Genomic DNA, 22,572 nt, shown 5'->3' with positions numbered 1-22,572 from the left:
TGCACGTCTGGGTGTCTAACAGCCAGCTCCATCACCCCTCCTCAACCCCCAGACTGGACTGCAAGCTCCTTCCACTTCCTTTCTCTTAACCTAGGTGCTTATCTGACTGAGTCAATTCAGTTTGCTAGTGCGGCAAAAAAGCCAAAAAACCCCAAAAATACCTACCTAAAAGAAGCAGGCTTCTTCAGGTTTACCAAACTGAATTGGCTTACAGAGGCAGCAGCAAACCATTGGATCTTCTTAGTTGTCCTGTCTTGAGGAGAGAAAAAAAAGCGAATAATTCATCCTCCCTAAATGCTTCATCTAAAAGAAGGCTGAGTGTCCTTCTCTTTGCCATCTGGAGATGATGCTGGGTTTGGTGATCTTTTTTTAAAGAATTGGTATTTGGATGGTTTTTACACACGAGCATATGAACGGTTGTTCTCAGCAGCACTTGTCTGTCTAACCTCTACACCAGGATGACAATATGGCATTGGAATTTTAATCTCTGGTTTTTCTTTCTAATGCCAGCTTTGATCTTCTGCCATTTAACTTCCAATGAAAACACTTCTAATATAGCTTCTGCCCTCACTGTTGTTGAAGGGTAGAAAATGGGAGGTTAAGAGCTATAGATTTCCTATGTTAGGACTACACATATGAGGGAGGAATTCTGAGGAAATACTTATACCTTTGTAACTCTACAAATTACTTCTTTCAAGAGCTGCCAGTAAAAACTTATTGTGTATTCTCAAAAGAATAAAAATTTACAATATGTAAAACAATAAGCCTAAATAAGATAGCACTAAAGTTGATGTTAGCCAGCTGAACTTAATCAAACATCAGTAAGACTGAAGTGTAAATGCAGGAATAAATTATAATGGCCCAAATTTCATAGCTTATTATCTTTGGAAGTTTCCTATAACATTTATTTTACTTTAGACAGCAGAGCTAAAATCCATTTTAGATTGTGATCTTTTTAACATCTCCCAGAAGATAAACATTCTTATGAAACACTGCATCGGTATATTTCTTTTCTCATTATTTACAAGTCTTGTCTTTAAAATTCAATATAAGTGAAAGAGTCATCATGATAGATTTCTGTTATTTAAAAAAAAAAGATCATATCAATGAGTTTATGTATTATTGCTTTAAAATATGTTATTAGCAGGGAAATAATGAATCTACCAAAGGAGACAAATATCAGGCAATGAAACTGGGCTTAAGAAGATGTTGAAGAGGAAGGTAGTTAAGAAATAAGACTGAGGGTAATTGTATTTTTCTTATAAGGAGCAGGATGAGGAAGGTATTTCACAAGACTGGTCTGATAAATATATATTACAGTATTGTCAGAGTATTAATGAAAATTTAAATAGAGTTTTAATGTAAATTGTCTTAGAAAGAGGGAAAATGAAACCTGTGAGGCTGAAGAAATAACAGCATAAGTTAATTAGTGAACTTTTAATTTTTCTTTGTTCTGTAAGTCTGTACTATCTTTATGTGTTTCAAATCTAGTCACAAGCTAAATGCATATTCATCAAACATTACAGGATCAAATATCAACAAACACATCAAATATTCTAGATTTTAACATGATGGTTTCAATTTGAAGTATTCTACTTTTGCCACTGCATCTTCAGAGCTTTGACTGGTTTACAGTTTTTATTGGTGTCTTTTTGCAGTGATGTGCCTATCACCTACTATTTCAAGTTGTGAAGTAGGGGAATTTCAGAAAGATACTAGTGGCTGCTGCTGACCCAATCAATATATGGAATATTTAGCAAAATACATTTTATATATCTTTAGGGCTTAATTTCATTACTGTAATTAATATCACAAAACTCTTTTATGTTGTAATTTTGCCTAAGTGTGTTTAATTGATTCAATTCATGAAGGAGAAACAGGAGAAGAAAATTCTACAGTTCATCCAAAGATTATCCCATGTCATGACACATTGGTTTCTTAGTATGTTTTCTTCTCTTGCCAATTTATGTGTAAGCTCAAGTACTGAGATTCTGAATGTATATGATGATTCATGAACTCATGTACTTTATGCAAGTTAAAACATAGCCTCAGGTCAGCTATTCATGCGTACTTAGCTGAATATTGTTCCCGTCTGAAACTATGTATGGTGTGGCTGTATAGTGTGTGCCTAGAAATTTTATAACCCTGTAAAAACCTGGCTGCTTTATGGCAATACAGAGCTGGTCAGTTGCTTACTTGGTTTTCATAGGTGCTGTGAAGCTTATTTCTGTACTAGGATAGGAGAGGATAGGATAGGGTAGGATAGGATAGGATAGGATAGGATAGGATAGGATAGGATAGGATAATATATTTCTATTGGAAAGGATCTGCAATGGTCACATAGTCCAACTGCCTGATCACTTCAGGGCTGACCAAAAGTTAAAGCAGAATTTTGAGGGCATTATCCAAATGCCTGTTAAAGATTGACCATCTTGAGGCATTGACTCCCTCTCTAGGAAGCCTCTTCCATTGTTGACCATCCTCCCAGAAAAGAAATGCTCCCTAGTGTCCAGTCTAAGCCTCCCCTGACACAGCAGAAACTCCAGTGTTCCACAGTGGAACACTCCAGTGGTCAGTCTGTCTGAGACTATCTATAAATTTTGCCAAGATTAACAACATCAAGAATTTTGAATTTGTTTTTGTTTTTTGTAAGTCAGAATCTGTGTACTTTTTGGTTTTAGTTTTCTAAACTGAATTCCCACAGGTAGCGGTAATTTTCCATAGGATTCTTGGTTCATTAAGTATATAATGACATTTTTCTTTACTCTGATTTCTATGAGAATTTTTTTTAGAATTTTTCCAGACTCTTTGTTAGCTTTCAGGCTCAGAAAACTGTGTGTACTCAGATGAAGTAATCCCAAAACTCACATTGAAGTCTATTTTCAACATTCACCACTTCATAAGAAAGCAGGAGATTTGTGGATATTCAGGCTGGGTGACAGTTAATGATCCTTTCAACAGGACCACTTTTATTTTCTGATTTTAAAGAAAACATTGTCTTGAATGTAGACTTATTTCATTGGCATTTTTTCAGGGACTAGTAGTCATATCCAAATACTGCAGCAGTGTTCAAAAGCTATGCAGAAGGTGTCATTCACTTTCTAAAAGAAAATACCTCATCCCACTAAGAAATTCAAACTTCCACAGCCACTAGTCACCCATTTATCCTTTCCTTACCGAGTCAAGACCTTTTTTACCCCTCTTCCTCTGTGAACTACAGGGTTTCATTGTGCCCCTATGTGGCACTTTGCAGTCAGCAAGAGATGTAAAGATGAGTTGTAAAGTCCAGATTCTCCAAGAACTCTAGGTGGTTGGCATTCCTGAATCTTTGCTGTATGTCTGAATGAAATTACAGAAAAGGGAAAGTCTTTACTATGGCAACGAAGGGTTTGTGCAGCTGCTCCTACAAAGTGATGGGGGTGGGACAGAGCTGTTCCTCATGTCACAAACACTGCAGACAACATAAAGGTTTGTGGGGTGTGTAGGTAAGTGGCGTGGGTAGGTGTAAGAGCAGAGCTGGGAAATCCTTACATAAGAGTCTGTCAAATATTTTGGTAGCTGGTGATGTAATTTAAATCTGTTTTGCCATTTGGAAACTAAACTTGCCCTGGAGTTTTGAATGTTTTTGAGATGGTAGTAATCATGAGGGTTTTCATTCAGAGTATGATGGGAAAAATTAAATTCTTCCTTTGTCTGACACAATTTTGAAATTTCTCTTATGCACAGCCATAGGGCTGGATGATCCTGAATGCAAAAAGGTATTTAAATCTCTCCTATGGACTAAACCCCAAGTACCTTAACACATGGATGAGTATCCTTACCAAGAAATTACTCTCATTCTTTTCTCGTTAAAAATTTCTGGAATATTTTGTTACCATGTTCTTTTAACTATTTGTCCATCATACTACCTAAGACTCAGATTTAAATCTGCCTTCCTGCTAATATAAACTATGAGCTCAGCCAAAGTTTGCATGAAAAGCTTCACAAAGGTGTCTCACAAGTGAGATGATACAATTTTTCATCTGCATGGATCCCGCTCCATCCTATGAATCCATCCTGAAGCTGCATACATGAAACCTGTGAACACAGTTTTCCTGTTCTGTTCACCTCAGTTACATGTTTGCATGCAGCTGGGCTGCACTGTGAACATTTCTATTTAGGTCACCACAGTCTGGTTAGCTTGTTTGAATGCAACAGGGCAAAAATGTTTTCATGGTAAGGTATCCAAAGATGCCAGCTGTCCTGAGAATTTAGCATGTAAACACTTTGAAAATCCCTGTAGCCACCTATCTACATTTCTGGACTCTTTTTAAAGAGCTATTTCTTAAAAGTCAGATATCATTTGTTTCAACTTTATGAAGTTGCATTTGAATATAAAAGGATTTGAAGGTTAGAGACATGAGCAAATTTGTAATTTTTTTTTTCACTTTTCTTGTGCTTTGCAAAATACTGCATGTTTACAAAGATAACAAAGTAGTTGGAAAGGCACTGTCAGGCTAAAATTCATATTTGTTTCCAGAAATTCAGGAAATGAAGAGCCAAAGAACTTTTTTCTAATCAAAATTGATGATTTGTTTAGCAGTTTTGCTTGCTAAAGCTGTGGGTGATGTGAGCTATAAATTAGGATGGCTGTTGTAATTATATGGTGGTTGTTGCATGTCTGACTGAAGCCCAGCCCTCTCCTTAACTAACCTCAGAGAAGCATTTAATATGGAAGGGAAGTTTTCTTTTGTATTGTGTGCCTTTAAACAAGCACACTTGTGTAACTGTGCTGGTAGGTTCACGTCATTGAACTCTCTCAACAGAGAAGCAGGTTATGTTGACTTAAGTATTACTAAAAACTAATCCTCAAACCACCTCACCAGGGGGCTTAATTTAGTATTAATCTCATATCTGCTATTTTCAGAAAACTGTTTCTTATAAAAGGAAGTAACTATAGAGCTTCTATGCTTCTATTATTATTAGCAAAAATAATAGCTGATGAAGTTATCCAGTGCTCTCAAGAGACAGGTATTATTATAATATTAATAGTAATGAGTAAAATGAGGCACAGAAAGATTAAGGCCAAACTCAGCTGTATATGAATTGCCCAAGGTCACAGAATAATCAGCTGTATGCTAGACACAGCACAAAAACAAAACAATAACAAAACAAACCCTGAATCATAGTCAGTTGCTTATTCGCAGAAGAATTATCTCCTGAAAAAGGTATTTTTCACATGGTTTTCATCAGTCTTTTGAATTATATCATCATTTTGTGCCTCTTGTCAAGCAAGGTCTTCTTCTGTTGCAGTAACTATGTTTAGGAATTCTTTATATCACTCAAGGGAATAGTTAAGGCTTTGTCTCTGATTAATAGAAAACTTCTTTATCAATGATTTACAGAGGGGCATCATGCTTTTCAGAGAACAGGAGAATTATAGAAAGTAATAATCTGAGAAGGGATCAAAAATTCTCATAACAGCCCTAAAGTTACTTTGTAATTCCCTCCTGTGCTTTTTGTGCTTTGCCTCATCAGGTACTTGTTAGTAGGACAAAAATTAGATGAAGTTCACCCTATGTCTTAATTTTGTGGTTTTTTCTCTGCTTCTGTTCCTTTTTATAAAGATGACAAGTATTTTAACGTGAAAATTATTTACAATCTCTCTGATTATGTTTAGACTCAAGACAAGAGATACTGAGCATCTAAAAAAGCCATATCTGATATACAGAAACTTTCCTGTACTGCAGGTACATGCAGTCTTTTAATATGTATTTATCAGAGTCTATCCAGATACAGATTGGTTATGTTCTTTTTTTCTCTCAGCTGTGGGTTCTTGTTCTTATGCTACTGATGCCTTATATGATGACAGCTTTTATTTATCAGCTATGCAGGAATCTAGTTAAGGAGAATTGTTAGGCAGTAGTAGAGACTGTAGGTCCTGTGCTGTTGGTTTGACGTTATTTCACTGACCACAGCAGCTGTGCTAAACAAAGATGAGCAGCTACTACAGTCAGCAAAATGTCAGTCTGGCTCACTGGCACAGCACATCTCATTAGCTCTCGAGTTTTCAAATCCATTGAATATAGGACCAAAAATACTGGCATTGGAAGGATGGTCAGCTCACCTACTTGCCTGTTCAAAGCAGGTATAGCATCAAAACTAAATAACATTACCCAGGGTCTTATCCAGTCAAGTTTTGAATACCCCCAGTGATGCAGATTATGGGCACTCATTCCAGCACTTGGCTGTTCTCACTGTGAAGGATTTTTTCCTTAAGTTTGTCTCAAATTTCCCTTGCCACAGGCTGTGACCTGTTGACTCTTGTCCTTTCTCTGTGCATCTCTGGTAACAGTCTTCTTTGAAACATATTTTTCAGAAGAGAGAGAAAAAAATGGGTTTAGGTTTATTTTAGCCTTTCCTTTCTCATGGCGAATAAACATGAGGCATTTAATCCAGCGTCACTGATCATATTCTGCTTCTTAGAGGTTCTTTGCCAGGCTCTCTCCAGTTTGATATTCCTATTGTACCTGGGCCCAGACTTGAAGACTTTGTGAACATAACTAAACTTCCAGATGTAGTTTCTCAATTGCCAAACAGGGGGAAATGTGACTTCTCTGGTTGTATTGGCCTTGCTTTTGCTAATGTGGTCCAGTGTGTCATTAGCCTCCATCACTGCATAGATACACTGATCATTCACATTATCTCCAGCACAGCTAGTTCCTTTTGGCAAAGTTTTTATTGAGCAAGTCAGTCCCCAGACTGTGCTTGTGTACAGTTGCCCTGGCCCAGTTGCAGCATTGACATCTGTCGTTGCTGAACTTCATGACAGTCCTGTCAGCCTTTCGCTCTGCTTTGCTGAAATCCCTCTGAATAGAAGTCCTCCTGTCTGGGTGTTTGACTATTCCCCCTTGCTTGATGTCATCCCCAAGTTTGCTAAGACTCAATTCTGTCCCACTGCCCACATTGGTGATGAAGATATTAAATGTAATGGAGTGCTGTTCCATCTCAACTGCAGGAATAGGTTTTTCAAAAATATTTCAGTTCTGCGGCATTCAGCAGCAAGGAATTAATGAAGATTTTCCATGCTATGGCAGAAGTATCTATTTCTCTGTTTCTTATGACTGTCTCAGGGTAAAAGCTGCTAGTCTCATAACATATTCAGTCTGTCAGAATCCATTTCCATAAAGACAGCTGCCAGGCAAGATTCATATGGTTTCGTATGACTGGCTGTTGAATGCACATCTCTACAGTCTTTGTGATTCAAAATCCATTGATAAATCAGCAAAGGTTCTTCTCTTCATTATTCTTAATCATTTCCTTGTAGAATATAATAGTAAAAGTTGCAATTGCTACTACATGAGAGATTTTGTAGAATCCTTTGTAAAATTATGGCATTTCTGTGATGTGTTCTCACATATTTTTTGGCGTTTTGTTTTACAAGGAAAAAAAGCAACGGAGTTACAGATTTCCATGGCAACGGGTATAATTCTATTTCCTTTGTTTTGTGAAGCTGAAACAGGCAAAGGATTGTTTCATTAAATAGCAACTATGGATTTGAAAAAGCTTGAGCTATATGGCATGTGGTCATATATGCACAACTTCTACTGTGCCAAGCAACTTTTGCCAGCAGAAAAAAAAAACACCTGTTTTTTGTCTGAAAATGAAATTAGGTGAAGAAAGATTGCTAATGGTAGGATTTATTGGGCTGATGCAAGTATATGGAAAGATAAAGCAATCTATGAACACTTCTCTGTCTCCCACCTTTTCAAACTGAATTCCTTATTTGAAACTACTTCTACTATATTAGTAAATACACATCTAAGGAAGGAAGGAAGAATTTCACAGGCTTCTTTTATAAGCAGAAATTTGAATTGCGATTCAGAGAATCATGTCTCTCACTACAAGTTGTTTCTGGGCCACAAAACCCCAAATACTTCCAAATATATATGGTATATTTTTATTTAGAAGCGTATGCATTGCTTTTTAATAATCTCTTATTTCAATTTTAAAAGAACAATGTCAAGAAATCTCTGTCTGTATCTCTCTATATACATGATCATGGTGTGATCCCTGTGTGTGAGAACACACAGTGGAAAAGAATAGCCCTTTACTTTTATATATGAGCTTCTCTGTTGATTTTAGATCTGTAAAAAACTCATTAAAGGCCATGCAGCTCTGGAAGTAAATATTTAATTATTAATGAATAGATTTTCTTAAATTTACGAAATTAATGTGTTTACTTGTGTGTTCATATGTACAGGCATGTACCTCCCTCCCCTCCCAAAAAAAAAATACAGTATGTTTCAAAGCTAAAACTTAATAATTTACATTCCTGTACATTGCATATATATAATTAGCCCTAGTATGTGTGATTCAAGATGCATTTCAAATGTCTAAAAAATAACTAGTTAAAAGGAAGGAATTGTGGTTTTTGGAAGATATTGAAGAGTCATCTGAGAAGATTTTACTACATGGTAGTAATTTTAATGTATTCTAGATTTGCTATTTCTTTTTTTTAATTGAAATGTCTTTGGATGACATATAAAACTAACTTCCGAAAATGTCAGAAAGTAGAGGTCAGCCAGGCTGTTTGTGTTACTGAATACCTGAGTCATGCACTGATAAGTTTAATGAGGAATATTCATGAAAAGTTATTGATGATTACTGTTTCACAAAGTATTCAGAAAATTGTCTTCCTGTTGTTTTATTAAAGTTCACTGGTCAGTAATTTCTGTATACCAAAATAAAGAAGCTAAAAGAAATGTAATTTCCACAAATATGTGTAATTGGAAACTACTGATTTGTTTTAGACAATAGAAGAAAAACTTCTTGAGAAATCTCAGGAGGTCCAAGTAATTTGCTTTATCAGAAATAATGGAAGCCAAATAACTGTGCAGTGAACAGTGAATATAGATCGCAGCATTTTTTAGAAATCCAGTTTTCAGGCCCAACTTTATTCAAGTGGGGTTCTCCCAACTGGGGACAGTCTGTGTTCATCCCTATTTCACCTTCCTTGCTACATGCTAGAGAGAGGTTTTCGATTCTGTTCTCCACCAAGAGACATTTTTCATACCATGGCTTCTACCATACCTGTTCTAAAGCAAACTTCTATGAGGTCAGAAAGGCTGTCCTTACAGTACTCTCAAGTAAAACACTGAGACTTCAAGTGTCCAAAATATCTGTCTAAGATATGTCATATCTTTTGGCAAGTAATCCCATGAAAAAAATCTCATACTTTGAAGACTTTGCCAGAGCATTTCAGGTTGAGGTCAGAGTCTAGTAGCTTAGTAAGAGAGAGGAGTACTCAGCAGAGCGAGGAGAGTGAAAAACTGAGAGGAGAATGAGGACAGAGGTAGGACTTGTATGTCAGCACTGATAGCAAGCCTCACTATTTTTAGCTCTGGCTTGACAAACCTCATGAAAGAGCCACTTCTGGAACTCCATAACTCTCAGGCTGAATTACCCAGAAAACACTTGCTCCAAGTGAAAAGGACAAGTCTGTGTTGATGGTCTCTTTCTTTGACCTCTCTAACTGATGCATTTCAGTTTGTTCTTTTCCACCTCAACTGACTTACTTGTTCAGGAGACAGATCTGTGACTCTCCAGGCTCAGTAAAACCTCCTCTATAATTTTGGAAATGACAATCACAGACTGGTTGAGGATGGAAGGGACCTCTTGTCCAGCCCCCCTAGCTCAAGTAGTGCCATCGAAGCTGGTTGTCCAGGACCATGTCCTGGTGTCTTTTGAATATCTGCAATGTGAGAGACTTCACAGCCTTCCTGGGTAATCTGTGCCAGTGCTTATTCAACCTCACAGCAAAGATGTTTCCTGATGTTCAGCAGGAATCTCCTGTGTTTCAATTTCTGCATGTTGTCTCTGGTCCTGTCACTGGGCGCCACTGTAAAGAGCCTGGTTCTGTTTTTGCACTCTCCCATCAGGTATTTACAAACATTGATGAGATGAAGCCTTCCCTTTTCCAGGCTGAACAACCCCAGCTCTCTCAGCCTGTCTTCATAGCAGAGGTGCTCCTTCCCACTGATTATCTTCATGGCCTCCTCTGGACCTGCTCTAGCAGGTCCCTGTTTTTTTTGTCCTGGGGCTCTTAGAGCTGCATGCAGTGCTCCATGTGGGGTCTCACAAGGCAGAATAGAGGGAGAATCACTTCCCTTAACCTGCTGCCGCAGGTGTGGCTGGCATTCTGGGCTGCAAGCATACATAGCTGGCTCCTATTTCATGGCAACAGAAAGGACAATCAATATCTGCAGATAACTTCTGTGCAATATTGTATTCTTTATTATGCATATGTATATATATATGTATATATATATATATATATATATATATATATACACACACATGCATGCATTTCTTAAAAAAATTAACTCAGTTGTGTTTGTTTCCACTAAGACCTCCAGTATAGCCAGACTTGAAATAGTCTCAGCTCTTTCCATGTTGGCATTATCTCCTATGTCATTAGTGAATGGTTTAATGCAATGAAAAATGGATAAAGTATTTCTTATGTATAGTAAAATGGCTCAAAACTTTGAAAAATATAAGAATCTGAGCTTCTACCCTCACACTAATTATTTTAGTTTCCAGGAAACTTCTTTCACAAAAGGAAAAAACCCACAATTTTGTGACGGAATATGGGTGAAGACACACACCCTACTGACATTTGACAAATATAATCCCAACGTGCTGTAAAATGTATCTAATTTTCTTCCAACATTAATCCCTTCTGTCTGGCAACACTGATCTATTATGAGCTTCTTTTAGAGGAAAGAAAAAATAAAAGAAAAAAGCCCAATACACTTCCGCCAGAAAAAAAGCAATGTGTGCCAGTTCTCTCTTCATAGTGTGGCAAGAAATAATATAAAAGAACAATCAGCCCCTTTGAATCTTCCTTCAGAATATTTTTCTTCCACCTTTGCTTTATTATTAATTCACAATGTTATTCCACCACCAAAGAATAATCATCATCCACCCTGTCACCATAAAGCAGTGTTACTAGTTTGACTTTTTTTTTTTTTGGTCCATAATTTCTTTTTTTGGTCCATACTCTCCAAAAGGTAAAAGCAAGGTTGGAATCACTATTGAAAGCCCTAATGCTAGAAATATATTATAAAGGTTGAAATTACTTTTACAGGTAGCTTTTCTACAAGTTTTTTCAGAAGACTTTTAAGGTCATATATTGGTGGGGGATTTGCCAATATTCTGTATTCCATCAGGAACAGCAAGCTGGATAAAAATGTGAAAATAAGTATAAAGCAGTGCATGGCAAATAAATAGCTTGCTGATATCTATAAATGTTTATATTAATAATAGACATATTTAAGTAATTAACACAGTCCAAGTAACATACATAAAAATGAATGTATTATAAGCAAGCTAAGTGGTTGTGAAAAAAGGGCTACAGAAAAAAAGGAAAGAATTTTCTCACTGGTATTTCATGGGACTGTATACCGCATCCAGTTTTATTAAGTATTTTCGAAGAAGGATCAAGGCTCAGTCTAGTTATTACACCTCCAGATCTTACATTTATAACAATGTGGCAGTGGATCAATGAAGAGACAGAATTCAAAATGACAAATTGGAAAATTGTTTGGAGCAGGAGAATTGATTTAAAAAGAAACATGGGCAAACCTTTGCTGATGAAGGAACAGCCTGCTTTACAGTGCTGGATGAGAACTGGTTTCTGTCAAATAGATCTGTGTGTCATAGTGTAGAAGTTGAATCCAGGACACCAGTTGCTGCTTTTGCAAAAAAGACAAAGACGATACCATTTTTTTGGTTATGATAAGAAAATGCGAAAACTCATTTAAAAAAACCTGAAAACATTTCTCCTGCTTGTTCTCTAACTCAGGTGATACCTGAGCTAATGCTGCCTACCAGATTGTGTGGTTCTTAAGCTCTAGTAATTTTTTACTGTGGTTACCAGTGAAATGAGTCTATGTCAGCTAATTGACACTTGTGAGGTGAAATATATTTCTTAAGCCCTCTTTCTCTTCAAGGCATAACACACAAAGTAACTTTCTTTGGAGTTAGAAAGAAAAAAAAATCTAAATAATGATATTCGATTCATATTTCTAGACGACAATTCTCGTTAGTCTTCTGTGACCTAGTTCTCTTGCTATTTGTTTAAAGGCACTAATGAGAATTTGAAATGAGACAGAGGGTTTTATCCATAATAAACTAACCTATTTTCAGAGCATATCTGTAAAAAGCAAACTGTCCTTATTGTAGACTAAAAAAAAATATGGAATGAACTATAAATTGCTCAGTTTGTCTCCTCAAGCCACATATATTTTCTGTCACCTTCAGTGTTTTGACTTTTTAATGAGAAAAATAAAACAGAGAGAATAATATGCTAAAAAGATCAAAGCTCAGAACCCTAATACAGTTAGCAGGCTTCATTTTTGGAATTGTATTCATTACTGGTATCAGAGTAACAAATCTATTGAAGTCAATGGAGATGGCCTATGGGAATTAAAATAAATTTACTCTTTAAGACTTTCATAAAAGAACAATAATGAAAAATATGGGAAACTTCTTACAGTGACATTAATAGACTTCTTTCTTTATTTTTTTTAATTTCTATTTAATCAAATAGACCTGTAAGAATAATAAAGTTTACAGAGCTCAATATTTTGGATATTATGGCTTTGGATATTAGATTTAGATACAGGAAAGAAATGTAATGTTCACTGTATAAAAGGTATTTTATCAGACAGATTCTGGGGGAAATGGATGAAGCCTAACTACTTTCCTGTAGGTAACAAAAATGTTTCCTGTCAGGTAACAAAAATGCTTCAGTGATATTTGGGGTTTTCATATTCCCACCACAAAAGTCCCTGAATTAATATGGTTTTGATGTGTGCATTTCTACTTTTCACCTGAGTTCTAATTCTGTTCTCACTTTCTACCTCATAAACTGGGAAAAAAAGTCTAGGTTATTAGTTATGGGTTTTATTTCGTGAAGTCTCATCAGATTTGAGAAATATTTGTAGCCAAGTCATTCTAGGTGCATGTTTAATTTGGTATATTGCTTTTACTTTCCTCTATTAAGACCAGAGCACAGATGCAACACAGCAAAACAACCCCCAGTGAAATCAGTGAATGCTGTGGGTTGGAAGGGACCTTTAATGGCCATCTTGTCCAACCCCCCTGCGATGAGAAGGAACATCTTCAACAAGACCGGGTTGCTCAGAGCCCAGTCCAATCTGACTTGAATGTGTTCAGAGATGAGGCATCCAAAACCTCTCTGGACAACCAATGCCAGTGTTTTACCACCCCCATCACAAAAAATTCCTTCTTCATGTCCAATTTAAATTTACCCTCTTTTAATCTGAAACCCTTACTCCCTGTCCTGTTACAACCGGCCCTGCTAAAAAGTCTGCCCCACCTTTCTTACAGGCCCCTAAAGTACCGAAAGGTCGCAATAAGGTCTCCCTGAAACATCTTTCTCCCTGAATATCTCCAGTCTGAATCCCAGTTCTCTCTGTTTGTCTTCACAGGAGAGGCATTCCAACCCTCTAATCATTTTTGAGTCCCACCTCTGGATGTGCTCTTGCAAATTCCTGTCTTTATCTAAGGACCCAAGAGCTGGACACAGTGCTCTGGCTGGGATCTCACCAGAGTGAAGTAGAGGGGCAGAATCACCTCAAATTCACTCCCAGATAGAAATGTTTACTTCTTCTGTGTGTCTTTGCTACCTTTGCTGTCATGATGGGCCCTTTCTGTACACTTGATGCTAATGCATCCGAGCCTGTTTTGCCAGCTCCTGAGAAAAATGTGTCGGTGTTGGAAACAACAGCTGAATTTTGGCCTCTTACATAAGAAGAAATCCAGACTCAGAGATGTTTTAATTTTCTGCATGGTAAACAAGCTTAATGAGATAGGTGAAATAATTTTTAAATATATTTTTAACCGTTACATTTCTGTTAAATTAAGGACAGTAATAAATCTGTGCAGGATGGTCTACCTGCTTTGAGAAAAGAAGAAAATTTAAAGGTGATTTACTTGATTTTCCACAGTGAAAAGTTCTCTATTTGCATTAGCTACTTCCAAAAAAGTGTAGAGGAGAAGCCAGTTGTTTTTTAATGAGGCATAGTAAAAAGACAAAAGGGAAGGATATGGAGGACAAAGTCTCTGAACTTATAAATGTGTTCTCTTTCACTGGTCTGGAACACCAGAGGTCTTGAACCTGAGCATCTAATTTTTTAACAGTTAGACAGTTGTATAAATCTTCCCTGATTTACAAGTTGTTTGTTTGTTTTGTTTTTCTAGTTTAACTTTATTAGCTGCCAGTTTTTAATTTACAGCTATGAATAAGGGATTCCGAAAGAGTAGATCTCTGTATTTTAAATACTAGTTTAGCTTGTAATTATTAATATAGCAAAGAGCAATCTAGGAGTATATGAGCAATTGATTATATGGATGTTTTTATGTGTTTTCTTCACTTTGGTTTTCAAGGTTTTTTTATCTGAAACACCCACAGTGTAACATATAAGATGTTCTTCAGAGAAAATGGGTTTGAGTCAATATATTATTTGATTTTCTTTGAACAGAGGAATATTTTTACTATCAGCAGTTTGTAGAAGTAAGCATTCTGTCATTGTCAATTATATTTGATCAACAATGTGAGTTTTATGTGGATAAAACAGATTAAAAGAAAAATTATAGCTGATGGTAGTCTACTATTCAGTAAAAATAACTTCATGGATAAATTAATATTATCGTCCTCTACATGATATACAAGGTAATAAGGTCTTCAAATCCAAAGGTAGATGTTTCTATTTTAAAGTTGCAAATGAAAAACAAAATTGATATTTTATTTTAAAGTAGGTTGTTTTTTTTTGTCTGAGGATGATATTGTAATAAACTAGAAATTGCATTTTTTTCTCTATGGAGTCCCCAGAGAAATATGGTTCATCTGGTCCTATTGCAGTTAGCATATGGTGATAATTCTTACCCAAAAGGTGGTATCAGAAGTTGTTCCTTAGTTAGAGAATCTGAGGAAATAAAGTATTGTGAATGCTTGCAGTGCAGTCTTCTGCACTAAAGCAGTTCTTACCTTATTTTATAATGAGAACAATTTTTTTTTATTCTCCTAAATCGCTAATGTGTGCAAATAAAGTTCTTCTGCATCACAATTGGTCAGATCAGACAGGAGTTAATCACCTCAGATCAGGAATGATGATACATTTAACCACATATTCCATTCAGTCCCTGGATTTAGCTTTGAGATAATAAACTGCAGTCAAAGTGGTTCTGTTTACTGGAATTATTTATTTCAGAATGCATACTAAGAAAAGATTTTGCCTTTAATTTACCTTTGAGTCAATAAATTATTCATAAATCGTTGGTGAACTAAAGTTAGATGATTTTATGTAATTTTCTTCTTTGGCAAAATTACCCTTGTTACCCTTGCTATAGAAACTTGGTAAAATAATATAGAGGGTTTGTTACTGTCCTGATCTCTACAATAAAGGAAATTCTCTGTATCAATAAATTTTAAACCCCCAAGTCTCCCTAAAATTGGAATTCTTGTGATAATGCTTTCAAACTTTTCTTCTAATGAACTGAATGCTTCTGCAAGTTCTTTACTTCATATCAAATAGATTCTAGTGATGATCTGCACCACTGACAAATGAAATGTAATACTTGGCTGTAGATGAGCAAAAAAGATATTAGCTGTAGACTGGGAGTTATTTTGATGACAGTTGTCAAGAAAACAACAACGGAAGTAATTACAGCAGATTGTTCTGAAGCAAAATATATTCCATGAATTCATTTGTGTTAATACTCAAAATTTAAATAGTTTTAGATTTGGGTGGATACTGTCTCTAAATATATTTATTTTGGGTTGAGGAAGAGATTTAAATTACAGAATAATATGAGTTTGTACAGTTAAAAAGGGCTTTTTTAAATTTGGCATTGTGATTCTCAATGAAGAATCCTTAAGAACTAATGACTAAACCTGCAGTAAATGATCCAAACCTTGACTACCTTCTGCTCTGTAGCTGGACTCTCTGCAAATAAGCTTCTAGGCACACCCTCTCAGAGTGCCATCCTGGTGCCTCCCCTGAAACTAAGAGGCTTTTCATTCTAAATATTCAGACATAATTGATCCTTCAGTATTGATCTTTTCAGACATCATCTGAGAAAATTATGCTCACAATGTTATGGTGATTTGTTAGATCCCAAAAATTATTGATCACATTTTATATTCTGTAAAGCCAGAGATACAAAATATTTGCAGGTGCATTCTCTTTTCTTCTAGACACAGAAAGCATAACAGGAATATCCAAAGAGATTGCCAGAATGCTCAATCCTTCATCTTTCTTTTTTCTCTGTAGTGTTGTCTTGTCTTTCACTCACATCAGTAGTTTGTTGGAGACAGAGATCTCTTTAATAAAGTTGACATTCCTCCTGTCAGGTTTTTGTGCTGTAGCTCTTGGTCACAGGGACACTTACCATGCAATTCCCAATTTCAGTCACATAAAGTCCCCCAGACCAAGAAAATCTGCTCTTGAAGCTGGAGCCTGCTACTGGTGATGAGATGCCTCCCCTTCAAAGGAGGATTAGGAGATTAATAACTCTCCATTGCTAATTCTCTGCTGGTTGGCTCAGATTCTCTCTTAGCATCTTTCTGGGTATTCAATCCAATATGCAGGCTAAATGACCAAAAGGTGATTGCAGAGGGGTTTTAGAATTCAGGCATATGTTAATCCATCGTTATTGTAGAGTTAAAGAAGAAAATAACAAAACCCTGGCAGCAAGAAGAATAGCTGTAGATAAATAGGGACATATTCTGATGTCTTAATATTAACCTCTGCTAATGAATCTATAGACCCAGATACACTTTTGCAGCTTTTTCCTGAGCACTCACAGTGCTGATGCTTGTAACTCAGTTTAAATAACAGTGTAAAACCTGTGGTGGTTTAGAAAATGGTATGTTCATGACAACATAGATTCAATTTACAGTTTTGAGATTATTTATCAAGTATGCTTATTTGTGACCTTCCATTTATGTTTGCTTTGGCTTTTAGCTCCAGACCAGTCTGTCTGAACCAATGACTTTATCCAAGTCGATCTCACTTCCTCGTAGTGCATATTGGCATCACATCACCCGGCAGAACAGCGTTGGAGAAATCTACAGTTTACAAGGCAAGTTGCTTATAATGCCATATCCATTAGCTTCTTTCCATTTCACCAGAATTCATGCAAATTGCTTTTTATTTGCACTGGTTATTTTCTCTCCATTTCATTTTATCAATTGTCAGGAACCTCAGCAGGGTTCCCAAATTTACATAAAACAGGTTTCTTTTAGTCATTTTGTAAACAAATGGTGAAAATTATTTCTAGAATCACCACATAAAGCTGGATAGACAATTTGGCTCAATGTAGCTTCTCAGTAGCTAGTGAATGTCAGGTTGTTTTAGTATTTTCTACCAATGAGATGGGGCAAGTATTTGGGCAACCTCAGGGTGCCTAATTAAATCTACATAAAGTGGCTATATGAGTTGCAAGATTAAAACAGAGTAATTCTAGGAAGGAGAGCTATTCTTGGTAAATTTGCTTGGCAAATCATATATGTGAACTGTTGACTCAACTAACTCACAGACCTTCAACAAATCGTCTTCTGTCTATGGTTTTCTTTCATATGTTTGGATTTGCTAAAGCTTTTAAATGCTATAATTAGCACAACTTGATGATGATGATTCACTGCTCTTAAGCTGAAATTGATTTGTATCTTTTAGGAAAATGAAATTATTGTTACATTTAAAATGTAGACCTTTTAAAAATAGCCTTTTGTAAACATATCGCTTTGTATTATTTCTAAAGGCATTAAGGATTTCGTTTTAGTTCTCTCTTAATAATCTGTTTGCATAAACAATTTACATTTAGATAGGAGATTAGAAACTGCTTACAAACAAGAGTACCCAATGCAAGGAGACAGTACATATTTTCATTAAAATAAGTGAAATCCAGTATATAGATGAAGGACATTAAATGCTTTGTTTTGTGAATTATCACATAAATTAAAATCAGCAGGTGAACTGTGCATTCAGTGGGTGAGTCATTAAAGGGTACAAGCATTTGTTTCCCATTATTCTCCATAGAGCAAAGTTAATTTTTAATCATGGTTATACTCTTACTTTTAAATACCAGTAATGGAAAAAAGAAAATAATCTTTCAGAAGCTGTTTGTAAAAAAAAGTTATACTTGTACATCACCCTACATACAGTCATCATATCGCTGATATTTTTTCATGGACAATAAGAATGCAAAAAAGAAATTTATTTGTAGAGATGTTAGATTTCTTCTTCTTGTGTTCTTGATGTGTCTTTTCTTCATCAGCAAGATAGTAAATGTGTTATATTCAGTCTCAACAATCTTTTCTTCCTTATAAATGGCCTTCAAAATAAAGAAAAGCAAAACTTTATATATAAAGTAACAATTAAAATATCTATACCATCAAGCTGTGCAGGATTCAACATAGTGAAAGTGTATTAAAAATGTAAGAATTTTTCTTTCTGGAAATATGCAGATTTTATTCACATTTCCACTGAAACATGGGGTTAATAAATTATTCAGAACTTAGTATTTTCATTTTTCCTACGTGTACTATGATGACTGAAGCCTGAGAAAATGTAGTTGGTTTCGGGAGAGACTGATTCAGTCTTGCCAGTGGGCAAGGAAGTGCATCCAGAAGACTCTGGTTGCAAAATTTTTCCATGCAAGACTACCATTCGCTATCTGTAAAGAAAATCTCTTTGAACCTTCTGCTGCAATTACTAATTAAAAACAATGAATTTGTGCAGAAAGTGAAGCGGGTGCAAAGTACACCTTTTCCTCCTCATACCTTGTCATAGCGACAGCCTTGGCACTGCAGGGCTGTCAAAGCATCAGCCCACGGAACCTCCGTAGATGTGGGTGGAAGGTGGGTAGCAGGGAAGCAGATTGCAAGCATCACTTCAGCCCTCACCTTAGCAGAGCAGCCAGCTGAGAGGAGCTGCTGCAGAGGGAAGAATCACCTTCTGCTGCCATGATCTCCTCTGAGCTTCAAAAGGTGCGCTGCACCTTCGGAGAGGAGACGTTTTCTTTAGAGAACGGGACATTGAACTTAGCTCTGCATTTCATGGGCATTTACAACAAAGCTTTGAACATTCAAGAAACAAATTTGAAAATTCCCCACATACTTCTAAATATCTCACAGACTCTAAAGTGAAATAAACAGAGTGGTGTCTACCTATATCCAGGTGACGGTCAATACCAGTAGTAGTAGCCGGGCTCACTGCTAAATGCAAGTGTTTCCACAGGGGCAATTATTTCAAACTTGCAGTCTGAAGTGACGAGAATTTAATTAATAACAGCTGGTGATGTATAAGGAGAAATGAATATGTGCTCATACTACCTTAGATAAATTGGCTCTTTGGGAGTTATTTAGCAGTCAAATTTAACTTAATTAGTAGTGTGTGTTGATCTGTTAATGAATATTCTATGGAGTAAGAAGGTAGTGGGTTTTGTGATTTTTGGTTTTTAAAAACTACATTTCAGATGAAAAAAGGCCCTTCAATAAATGAGTGTTCGGTCTATTATGCTCCATTAGCCCATGAAAATAGTTACATGTAAAGAACTGTAGAGATTAATACGTAGAATAATAGAGCTAAAGTAACACAAGTTGCACAAAATATTATAAAAGGTTAGTTTCTATCGATAATCCAAGTTTGCCTTCAATTACAGTTCAGAAATTAAATAGTGTCCTTTAATATTTATTATCAAAGAGTAATTTAAATAACAGAGAAAAAAGACCTCTACACCATTTTTGTGCATACTTGAGTACGACATACATGAATTGTATGTTTTCATAAATAATTGACAGCTCTAAAAAAACTTTGAGCCCAACAGAAGACAAACATTCATTGATATGTTATGCTATCATACATCAAGATCTAAAAATTTATAAAAAATTAGAAGCCAAGAGTAACCTTATTAACCAAAATCATGATTAAGAAGGAAAAACTCTAAGAGCCATATAAGCATGTAAAAAATACCCTGTATGTTTCCTTGTAATTCAGTGTTTATTGTTTATACCTACCATAAAATTTAGCACTGTTACACAGGATATTAAAAATCGAAAAACAAAACACATGAATTTTTGTACAGCAAAAGATATTAACGAGAATTCATCTTTTTTGGGGTTTTTTTGTTTTTGTTTTTGGGAGTTTTTTTGTATTTTTCATTTAGGGCTTTAAATGTGCTTAAAATGAAAAAAAAAAAAGATTACAGACTGAATTTTCAGGTATCTGAAGAACTCTAGTTCTTGCCCTTTAGAGTTTGGATGATACGAATGTTAAACACACTTAGTTTGTGTATTATTGTATAAACAGGGCCAAATAGAATTTTGGTATTGAAACATTAATTAGCTTTTTGTATTGCAGTTGCTGAAATCCCTGAGGAAATTATGTTCAGAAAATCTAATTACAGCCTGGCCTTTCTCCAAGAAATTCAAAATTAAGAAATGCTTTCAGTCACTCCTGTTGTTTCGATCTGGTTTGTCCTCCTTTTTTGGACTTGGGTTTTGCTATCCATACTCAAAATAATGGACACCTACCCACAAAGGCAATGCTACTCATTCAGTGAGAGTACTTATGAGAAAGAGCATATACTTGTGTAAGAATTACACCAGTAACATCTTACATGTTTCTTCCAAAAAGAGAACTAAACTAAAGGGTTGGGGTTTTTTTCCACAGTATTGTTTATCACAATTTGCTTATAATTATTTTTATTTGCTATATCACAAATTATTGCCACAGTTTGTTGTAAACCCATATCAAAGTAATTAAATTACATGGAAAAATACTAAGAAGCCTGCTAAGAGTCATATTTTTAAACATAGTGAGGAATTTTGAGAAATAAAACTATCATCTTTGAACAAATAGGACTTCCGCTTGTAAGCACATGCCAAATCCATAAGCAGACCAAAATAAAAAATGGCCCCAATGAAGTCTGAAGGAATTTTGCTGTTAATGTACAATTACCTTTTGTATGTCACAATAAAGATGCAAGAAACATAAGGTTGGTTTTGCAAACCAAAATGGAAGGAAGATGTGGTCCCTCTGTGGCCTTGGTGAGCAAGCCTGCAATGCACATTGTCTTTTGGCCTTGTTAGGTGAGAACTCACCCTTCTTTTCTTTTTTTTTTTTTTTTTTTTTTTAATATTTTAAGCAGAGTAACATGTAGTCTTAATCTGGTCAGCTAAAAGGTGTTGTGCATAAAAGGGAGACAAAGTAACATATCAAAAAAACTGTCTACACAGTTTTCCAACCTTTTCGAAGTAGAAACTCTGATAGGTCACTAAAAATGATCAGAGAATATTCAGGTTGCTAAATATTTAGAGGGGTTTGAATCATCCTGTTCAACCTTCCTTAAGATAATCCTGCAGGAAATTCTGATGTAGGCTTCTGCAGCTTTCTGCAAATTAAAGCATGTAAAATGAATGGGAGTGCATTTGTCATTTTGGCATTTCCATTGTTTGTTCATATGCCCAGCAATAGAGTACGGAATCCATTTCCCCATCTAATCTTGGTGCCTGAACAATATGAATAACGCAAAATGTTAGAATATATCTGTTATATAAACCTGATCGCTCAGTAATTTTTCAGTAACTGTCTACCAGCAGCTAAAGCTGAAATGCTTTATAGCCTTCCACATTCCCATTTCCTTTGCTGAATTGCATCAGGACCTTCACATTAGTAAATGAAGCCTATAAAATTTGAGATATGAATAAAGGACACCTGGAACAAGATACTTACTGAGTAGAAACTGCATAAGAGCTACATTATTTAAAATGACTGTATTACGTGTCTTCTCAAGTCTTATGCAGTAGATTTGATCCTTTCTTTTTGAGCTTTGAATTTCTTTGCTAAGTAGTGCATCACTAGATTGATTCTAAAATGGCATATTGGAAGTGGGATATGTCTTACTCAGAAACCAGTAAAGAACTCCATTTTGCTCAACAGTGATTGCTGCCTCTAACCAAGAGCATTACTGACAAGCGCTAAAGAGTATCTTGACACATTCCCATTCATTCTGATAAATCATTGCTGAGTTAAGAGGTTGTTTCAATTATGAGCCATGAAAAATAGAGGAAGGTGGGAAACCAAATACAATTAATAAAGCATATTTCGCTGTCAAATTCAGACCTCCTGGTTTCATTTAAGCCCAATACTTTGGTGCCCTTTCCCTCAGGAGATGGTCCTTCAGTGAGATCACTTGTCAATGGAGTTGTTCTGTGCCAGACCAGAAAGCACAGAAGTCACTATACTCTTGACTTAAAGCTGAAAGCCCAAATGGTGTAAGGAGAGCAATTAAATATTGGCTGAATGCCTCTTCTCCCCTCCAAAACCCAACAAATGTAAGTTCTTCAGTGCAAACTACAGATTCTTGGGTATAAATCTCTTCTTATGTCTTAGCTTAATGACTTCATAAATATGTGATGACAATAGTTTCTCACTCACTATTAACCTGAGAAGCAAACGAAGCTTTGCCCCCAGCTTTGCATAAGTGATGCCAGGAATCTTT

The 22,572-nt window shown here is 35.8% G+C and overlaps 1 protein-coding gene across 1 annotated transcript in view; it reads left to right on the top strand.

Annotated features, from left to right (window-relative positions):
- The window catches only part of DOK6 (docking protein 6), a 239,760-nt gene that overhangs the window by 182,927 nt on the left and 34,261 nt on the right, over positions 1-22,572 (top strand). Inside the window, exon 7 of the mRNA XM_041472901.1 lies at positions 17,034-17,151. Within this exon, the coding sequence (XP_041328835.1) occupies positions 17,034-17,151 (118 nt within the window). The remainder of the gene's footprint in view (positions 1-17,033; positions 17,152-22,572) is intronic.

The sequence above is a fragment of the Pyrgilauda ruficollis genome, unplaced genomic scaffold (genome assembly GCF_017590135.1).
Source record: "Pyrgilauda ruficollis isolate IOZ18807 unplaced genomic scaffold, ASM1759013v1 scaffold109, whole genome shotgun sequence".
In the NCBI taxonomy this organism is placed as follows: Eukaryota; Metazoa; Chordata; class Aves; order Passeriformes; family Passeridae; genus Pyrgilauda; species Pyrgilauda ruficollis.
This window is presented reverse-complemented; position numbering and strand designations above follow the sequence as displayed.